The 8,639-nt window shown below is 50.7% G+C and overlaps 1 protein-coding gene across 1 annotated transcript in view; it reads left to right on the top strand.

Moving 5' to 3' along the window:
- The first annotated feature begins 5,577 nt into the window (after nucleotides 1-5,577).
- MB (myoglobin) overlaps nucleotides 5,578-8,639 on the top strand; it is a 28,862-nt gene continuing 25,800 nt past the window's right edge. The window contains exons 1-2 of the mRNA XM_023222096.1: nucleotides 5,578-5,588; nucleotides 7,034-7,137. Coding sequence (XP_023077864.1) covers nucleotides 5,587-5,588; nucleotides 7,034-7,137 — 106 coding nt within the window. The 5' untranslated portion in view covers nucleotides 5,578-5,586. The remainder of the gene's footprint in view (nucleotides 5,589-7,033; nucleotides 7,138-8,639) is intronic.

Genomic DNA, 8,639 nt, shown 5'->3' with positions numbered 1-8,639 from the left:
ACGGTGAAACCCCGTCTCTACTAAAAAAATACAAAAAACTAGCCGGGGGTGGTGGCAGGCACCTGTAGTCCCAGCTACTTGGGAGGCTGAGGCAGGAGAATGGTGCAAACCCGGGAGGCAGAGCTTGCATTGAGCTGAGATCCAGCCACTGCACTCCAGCCTGGGTGACAGACAGACTCCTTCCCAAAAAAAAAAAAAAAAAAAAAGGAAAGAAAGAAAATGAAATGAGATAGAGTAAATAAAAAATCAGAGTATATCATACATAATAAGGGTGTAAGTATTGGTTCATGGAAATTATGTCCATATAATGATGATGCACACACATGTGTGTGTTATGGATTGCACCGTGAAATGGGTCACAGATAGGATGCTTGAGAGCTATTGACTTGCTCACACAATCAAAGGAAAATCTAGAAAGTTTCAGGCAGCTCCAGGTTCAGGGACCAGGAGCCCCACTGTAGCTCTCTCTCTCTCTCTTTCTTTCTCTCTCTTCCAGCCTCATTCTGTCCCACTACAGGTGGGCTTTTTCCATAACAGAAAGAAGAGAATGTCAAGTCTATTCCAGTCCATGTCCTTCTAGTTCCTGGGTTGGAGATTCAAGAGCATTTTCCCTACCAGATCCAGTAAGAAAATTCTTTGGAAAGATCTCTCTAGGTTAACCTGTGTTCCAAGTCCCACTGGTCTCTGTGGCTGGGGTTATTTGGTTCTCCAGTTCCTCAGTCCAGGTTACATTTCCTCTCCGATGGAATGTAAAAGCAGTATTCTAGTATCCAGAAAGTCCTCATTGAGCCATGAGGTTGGAGGGGGGTAAAAAGGGCACCCAATAAATGAGGTGCTCTTCCGTATGAGTCGGCTGGCAAATGCCCTCTCTGGGGGAAGGGGTGTCAGGTATTAAAGGGCTGGCTACCTCTGATGTGGCCCAGAGACCCCGATAGTGTTTTGTGAAGTGGCATGTTCCCGGCAGCTGGTCCTCCAAGGTGGGAGCCTCTGGGTGCCCTGAGTACCATGGCTTAGCATCTACTCTGCTCCAGCTAGAAGAATCCACGTTGGGATGTCTCATAACCTCTCTAGGCTTGGGCTTCCCTGGGCATCACCCCACATGCATCACAGAGAATGGGCCTCTCTGGCAATTGCCCTCCATAGCCATCGAGATTCCCTCTCTGCTGGACTGAAGGTGGTGCTATCTCCCCCAGAGACTTTGTGTCTGTACATAAGGAACTACTGGACATACTCCAGGAAGCCTCGCTGTGGCCAAGAATGAAAGTCCACCAGGTCACTGAGTAGCAGCAGACCTAGTTCTGCACCCACTGTGGCTATGGACATGCTGTTTTCCCTGCAAGGTGGGCAGTTGGGCTCTGGCTGGCCAGGGATCCCCTGTAAACTCATGATGCTCCAGAAGGGAGCATCTTCCAGCAGGAGGAGCCTCAGCCTTCAGGAATGAGTGTGGGACAGGGCAGGTTCCCCTTGAAACACCAGGGCCCCGCCCTCTCTAAGCCTCCATTTTCACATCCGCAAAACAAGAGGATCTCCTTGGATAAGTCAAGGTCCTTTTCTTGGCTGTGATCCTGTGACCCTTAGAATCTACCATTCCATGATTCTTGCTGCGATGCTATGATTCAGAGTATTTTGCATCTCTGTTGCTTTGTATCCAAGCCTTATTCACTCCCCAGCCCTGTGGATGTGTGTTTTCAGACTGCCTCTTGCACCCCAAGAAGGCCAATCACAAAAAATATACCTTGGTTTTGACACAGGATTTTTTCTTGGTCACTTTGCAAGCCAGGGACCTCAGGCCAGCAATCCCCACTGGGGCCTCTCTTGGCCGTGCTACTTGCTGCATGAGACGGCCTGCTCACTCGGCCTACCCTGGCTGAGTCTGGCTTGTGCACCAGTTCCCAAGTTCTCGTCCCGCACCCAAGAAGAGTGAGGATACACTGACAATTGAAGAGTGAGCAAGCTGGAGAGTTTTATTGAGTTATGAAACAGCTTTCGGTGGAGAGGCGACACGTGGGTGGCCCCCCCTATCCAAAGGCGGGAAAGTTTGTCCACTGTGGCCGAGTCTGGGCTTTTAAGGGCTTAGAATGGGGGAGGGGAAGGCAGTAGGTAATGTTGGAAACGGCAACATTCGACTAGTTAAAAAGCATTACTCAGAAAGAATCTGTCGGGAAAGGGTGGGCAAACAGGAACAGATGTTCTCACCCTGGGTCGGGGGTTTCATCCAGGACCAGCAGTCTGGTCTTTCAGCCTTCAGGCTGTGTTTTGGCTTGAAGGTGGAGTTTCACTGGGGACCTGCCCCTGTCTGCCTGGGCATTTGGCTGCCTCCCATCGCTCTCAGTGTCTTCCTTCGCTCTCATTCTGGCCGCCTGCCTTATCTAAGGGACTTAGCTTCAGTGGCGATGAGCTTAAGCTCTCCCAGCTCTCTACCCATTGCTAGGTGACATCAGAGCAGGACCCACATCTTTTCTCCTTGGCAATTAGCACCTAGCACAGTGAACCTTTGTTGAGTCCAAGGGACCTAAATTTCACAGCTCGTAATAGGCCTGGTTCAAATACAATGAGTTGGAGAAAATCGCATGCACCAGAATCCCAGAGAGGATGGGGGCTTGTGGACGGGTGGGGCTTGGCAGCTAAACTGACCAGTCCTCCATGAGCAAAGCGGGTAGGACAGAACACAAGCTCCAGTCCTTAGGGGAAGCAGTTTTTGGGGCAAGAGGGCAAACCATAGCATCTGGCAATGGAGGAGGTGTGGAGCCGGGAAGAGGCCAGACGGACCAGAAAGGACTGGCAAGGTGTGGCACCAGGGAAGAAGCAACAAAGTGAATTGGGTTTTATTTGGTTGTTGCTGCCTGGCATCTGGTCAGGATGGTCTCCCTATGGCCCTGGGATGCTGCCAGCTCCTTTTGACTAGGGGCCTGGATTCTCTAATGTGGTCCTGAAGAAGGGCTGGTTAGGGTGAGGCTCACGGCAGTGCCTGGTGACAGCCACATCCGGGCTGCCAGGAGGTCCCACACTGTTCTGCATTTAAGGCGAAGATTCTTTTTCTTTAAGGCTCTAAAATTCTTTTTTTTTTTTTTTTTTTTTTTTTATGAGGCGGAGTCTCGCTCTGTCGCCCGGACTGGAGTGCAGTGGCCGGATCTCAGCTCACTGCAAGCTCTGCCTCCCGGGTTTATGCCATTCTCCTGCCTCAGCCTCCGGAGTAGCTGGGACTACAGGCGCCCGCCACCTCGCCCGGCTAGTTTTTTTTTGTATTTTTAGTAGAGACGGGGTTTCACCGTGTTAGCCAGGATGGCCTCGATCCCCTGACCTCGTGATCCGCCCATCTCGGCCTCCCAAAGTGCTGGGATTACAGGCTTGAGCCACCGCGCCCGGCCAGGCTCTAAAATTCTTAAAGCTTAGATTCCAAAATCCCATGGGAAAGAAGGCAAGTATTTGGCTTGACACAGAACTACTCAAATTCCTATCTTGTGCTGTGCAGAGCTCAAGGGTTACTGTCTAGGGACCAGGCAAATTTGCAGAGAGGTCAGAAAGTCTTCTGAATTAAGGGGGAAGAAGTCAGCTGGGTGCGGTGGGTCACACCTGTAATCCCAGCACTTTGGGAGGCCGAGGAGGGCAGATCACCTGACGCCAGGAGTTTGAGACCAGCCTGGCTGACATGGTGAAACACTGTCTCTACTAAAAATACAAAAATTAGCCAGGTGTGGTGGTGGGCACCTGTAATCCCAGCTACTCAGGAGGCTGAGGCAGGAGAATTGCTTGAACCTGGGAGGCAGAGGTTGCAGTGAGCCAAGATCGCGCCACTGCACTCCAGCCTGGGTGACAAAGTGAGACTCCATCTCCAAAAAAAAAAATAGGAAAAGAAAAAAAAAAAAAAAGAGGGAAGAAGTCCCCTCGCTCCTTCCCCGTAGATGACCAGAAGTAGGAGTCCTGCATCGATGCTGAGTTGGACAAGGCTCCTATGGCCCCTACAAGCAGCTTGTCCCCCAGAGATCTGTGCCACTGACCCGTGCTCAGAGTGCCATGGAGGGAGGAGCACGTTTGACAAGAAGGGGCCTAACAGGCATCTGTCCTTGACGACAGGTATTATGGGATGATCTTAGGTTATTTTATTAAGGCAAGAACGTACCTCTTTTGTTTCCCATTCCAGACCAGCCCTGAATGCAGATGATGACATCAGAGGAGCTGATCTCTCCACCTCTTTTCTCTTAGAAGTTCTTCAAACCAGTATTGACATGGCCTGTAGTAATTCCCTAAGATGTGGACATGAATTCTGATTGGCACAGAAAAGCAAAGCCCTGGGGCTGAATGGCACTGGCGTGATGCCTGGGAAGAAGAGAGAATCTTCTAGCAAGGATAAGCTGAAGGCTGGGAGTCCTATGAACTTGATTACAGAGACGCTTGCCTTTATTTAGAGCTCAGGCTCACAGTGAACAGTGCAACAGCAGTAGCCATCTCTGTTGATCTTACTGTGGGTTCTGTGATTATTGCTTTATGTGCTCAGGTTAATCGTTTTATTATTTCTTTCTTTCTTTCTTTATTGAGACAGAGTTTCTCTCTTGTTGCCCAGGCTGGAGTGCAATGGCGCAATCTCGGCTCGGTGCAATTTCGGCTCACCACAACCTCCACCTCCCAGGTTCAAGCGATTCTCCTGCCTCCGCCTCCCGAGTAGCTGGGATCACAGGCATGCGCCACCACACTTGGCTAATTTTGTATTTTTAGTAGAGATGGGGTTTCACCATGTTGGTCAGACTGGTCTCGAACTCCCGACCTCAGGTGATCCGCCCGCCTCAGCCTCCCAAAGTGCTGGAATTACAGGCATGAGCCACTGTGCCCAGCCGGTTAATCCTTTTAATAACTCTATAAGGTCAGTCTGCCATTGTCCTGTTTTACCAATGAGAAGAGTGAGGCTTGGAGAAGAAAAATGTGCCCAAGACTAAACGCTTAGCAAATGTTGGAGCTGGGGCCTGAGCCCAGGCAGACTGGGTTTCGAAGCCAGAATCCTAACCATTCTGCCCTGTAGCCTCTAAGAGCCAAGGATTTGGAATCATAATCCGTTTAAATTTTATGCAGTGTTCTCTGGTTCTCATCAAAGAGAGCAGGAAGCATCTCCGGAGAAGAGAGTGACCCAGAGGGCAGGGGGACCTCAGTCCTCTCACCATTCTCATTGTGTCTGGGGCTGAGTCTGGCCTCTGCAGAGCAGTGGATGAGAGCAGCAGCTCTGATTAGGGTGTGACATGGCCTATTCACCAGAGTGAGGCCTGCACGCCAGCCAGGGTCCCAGGCACGGAGCCAACCAGGAAGGGAAACTCCCTCCCATGGTGACATTCCCAGTTACTCTTGAGTCCAGACAGTCTCCAGATGTTTTTTTCACTGAACAGGTTTCCAGAGAGTCTCGGAAACCCGGGGCAGTGTGGGGCTGGAGGCAGAGCACTGGTCCAGCATCGAGAGAGCAGGGAAGTCCTTTGGCTGCCCAAACGTACCGTGGATCCTGAACAAATCCATTGTGCTCTGAGCCTGCATTTTCCCATTTACAGTGAGTTGAAGAGTGATCCCAAAACATGACGTCCAAGTCCCAATCCCCCTCACCAGTGAATGTGAGCTTATTTGGAAACAGGATCTTTGCCAATGTAATTAAGGATCTTGAGATGGAATCATCCCTGATTTAAGAACAAATCCAGTGACAGTGTCCTTAAAAGAGATAGAAGCCGGGCGCGGTGGCTCAAGCCTGTAATCCCAGCACTTTGGGAGGCCGAGACGGGCGGATCATGAGGTCAGGAGATCGAGACCATCCTGGCTAACACGGTGAAACCCCGTCTCTACTAAAAATACAAAAGAAAAACTAGCCGGGCGAGGTGGCGGGCGCCTGTAGTCCCAGCTACTCTCGGGAGGCTGAGGCAGGAGAATGGCTTAAACCCGGGAGGCGGAGCTTGCAGTGAGCTGAGATCCGGCCACTGCACTCCAGTCCAGGCGACAGAGCGAGACTCCGCCTCAAAAAGAAAAAAAAAAAAAGAGAAAAGGAGAGCACACAGAGACACACAGGGAGGACAGCCATGTGAAGATGGGGGCAGAGCCTGAAGCGACGCAGCTGCAAACCAAGAATTGCCAGCAGCCACCAAACACTAAGGGAGGCTTGGAACGCGTTCTCCCTCGGAGCCTCCAGCAGGGCCATCCCTACCATACCTTGATTTCAGACTTTCGGCTTCCACACCTATGAGAAAATAAATCTCTGTTGTTCTAAGCCGTGAAGCTGCGGTCCTTTGTTACAGCGGCCCTGGTCAACTAATGCACTATCTCTGAGAGCATTGATGGGGTCAGGAAGCCTCCTGTTGGGTAGAGGAGCAACTAAGATACTGAACTTGGCCCCCACCCTGAGGCTCACAGGTGAGTAGGGAAGCCAAAACCTGCCCAAAATCACTGCATTTCCAGCTCCAGCTTGATGCACCCTCTGCACCTAAACCCAGGCTTCCCAGGCTGGAGTGGGCTCTCAGTCTTGGGGAGTGGCCCGACTGCCTTAGGGTGGGGTGGGAGGATGGAAACTCAAACATAGGGAAGGATGAGCCCCTCAGGAACTGCAGGGGACAGAGTAGGGTGGGTGGGATGTGAGCTCTGGCAGGGCCACCCCCGGGAAGCTAGGCTCTCCCACTGGGACAGGGAGCCAGGGTTAAGATTCCATCTGAGCCAGCATCTTTCCTAGGGACCGTGTTGGCTCTGCAGAGGGGCCTCTGGACTTCAGGGGTTTCAGCTCAGGTGGTGCCCTGGTGAGAGCAAAGGCTGCTGAGAGCAAAGCCTAGCCCCATGCAAAGTGCTTTGCAGGACTCAGAGGAGGGAATTAAAACTCTTGGGAACAAGGAGCCGCACCGACCAGTCAGGGTGAGGTTGCAGCAGGGTCATCAGAGTCTCCGGTTCTTCACCTGAAAATGCACATAGCAAACCTTGCCTTACAGGGCTTTATGACATGAAATGAGCTGCTGTATGCATAAAGCGATTACTGTACCATTTGGCCGAAGCTTTGTTATCGAAAACATTGCTTTCCTTACAGGCTTGAATTGCACCTGAGTTCCAAAGGAGAAGCTGACATTCCTTCCAGAGCATATGCCCAGTGTCTTCAACTTGAGATGGAGCTGGGATGCCAACTCTGCAAACGTGGGCTTTGGGCTTGGACAAGCCTGGGTTTGCATCCCAGCTCTGCCCTTTGCTGTGACCGTGGCCCTGGGAAAAATGAGCCACTCTGAACTTTCCTGATGGCACTCATAAGTGGGAGACAGTATCATGTCAGGGTGTGATCATGCAAGCTGCACATAGTAGGTGTTTAATGATGTTTTTGAATAACAAATGATTTAAAATAAAGGCAGCTGTGCGAAGCAGTGAGAACTGATAGTAAATGTGGCCGGGGCATAGATAGCAGGCAGTTGGGAGGGAGGGAAGAGGGTCTGCTTCTTGAGGGGTAATCAGGGAAGCTATATCAGCAGGAATTGTTTTTTTTCACTCTTGTTGCCCAGGCTGGAGTGCAATGGTGTGATCTCAGCTCACTGCAACCTCTGCCTCCCGGGTTCAAGCAATTCTCCTGCCTCAGCTTCCTGAGTAGCTGGGGATTACAGGCATGTGCCATCATACCAGGCTAATTTTGTATTTTTAGTGGAGACAAGGATTCTCCCTGTTGGTCAGGCTGGTCTTGAACTCCCAACCTCAGGTGATCTGCCCGCCTTGGCCTCCCAAAGTGCTAGGATTACAGGTATGAGCCACATGCCCAGCTGGTAGGAATGTTTTGATTGCAAATGACAGAAATCACTTTTGGCTCGTGGAATGTAACAGTACCTTGAATAAGCAAGACATCCTTTTACCTCAGGGCCTTTCTTTATATTTGCTGTTCCCTCTGTTGAAATGCTTTCTCCAACACCCCCCAAGGTATTTCTGTAGTTCTCTCCTTTATCTCTTTGAATCTTTATCAAATATCTCCTTTATCTCACTGAATCTTTATCAAATCTTTATCAAATACATTTAAATTAAATTTTAAAGTACATTTTAAGCCAGAAGTAGCGGCTCACTACTGTAATCTTAGCACTTTGAGAGGTCTGAGGCAGCTGGATTACTTGAGCACAGGAGTTAAAATTCAGCCTGGGCAACATGGTGAAACCCTGTCTCTATAAAAAATACAAAAATTAGCTGGGTGTTTCCTCTCCTGTAAAGTGGGTAATAACGAGTATCTGCTTCCTAGGGTTGTTGTAAGGATTTCATGAGTGCACAACCCGGCTGGTAGCAAACCTGGAGAGAGGATTGATCATTATACAAGCGGGATGCTCGGTAGCCCCAATGTCCTCAGAACCCACCCAGCCCACCCCACACCAACACACAAGGTTCAAAGGTCAACCAGGAGACCAGTGAGTGAATGCAGGGATCCCGCCTCAACTCGCTCCTCTGTCTCTTCCTCCCGCTCTTCCCTCCTCCCAGGACCTGAAGGGCTTTCTGTCCCTTCCTTGAGGGTCTGCAAGGACTCTCCCCACCTTATATCCTGCCCTTTCCAAGGGATCATTTGCCCTCCTGACTCTCCTTGAGCTACAATGACGGAATAGTGGCAAGGGTGTGAGGTGAGGTGGGGGGTGGGGATGGGAGTGGGGGGTGAAGAGGTGGGGAGTGGGGGTGGGGTA

This window comes from Piliocolobus tephrosceles, chromosome 19 (assembly GCF_002776525.5).
Source record: "Piliocolobus tephrosceles isolate RC106 chromosome 19, ASM277652v3, whole genome shotgun sequence".
Taxonomy (NCBI): Eukaryota; Metazoa; Chordata; class Mammalia; order Primates; family Cercopithecidae; genus Piliocolobus; species Piliocolobus tephrosceles.
This window is presented reverse-complemented; position numbering and strand designations above follow the sequence as displayed.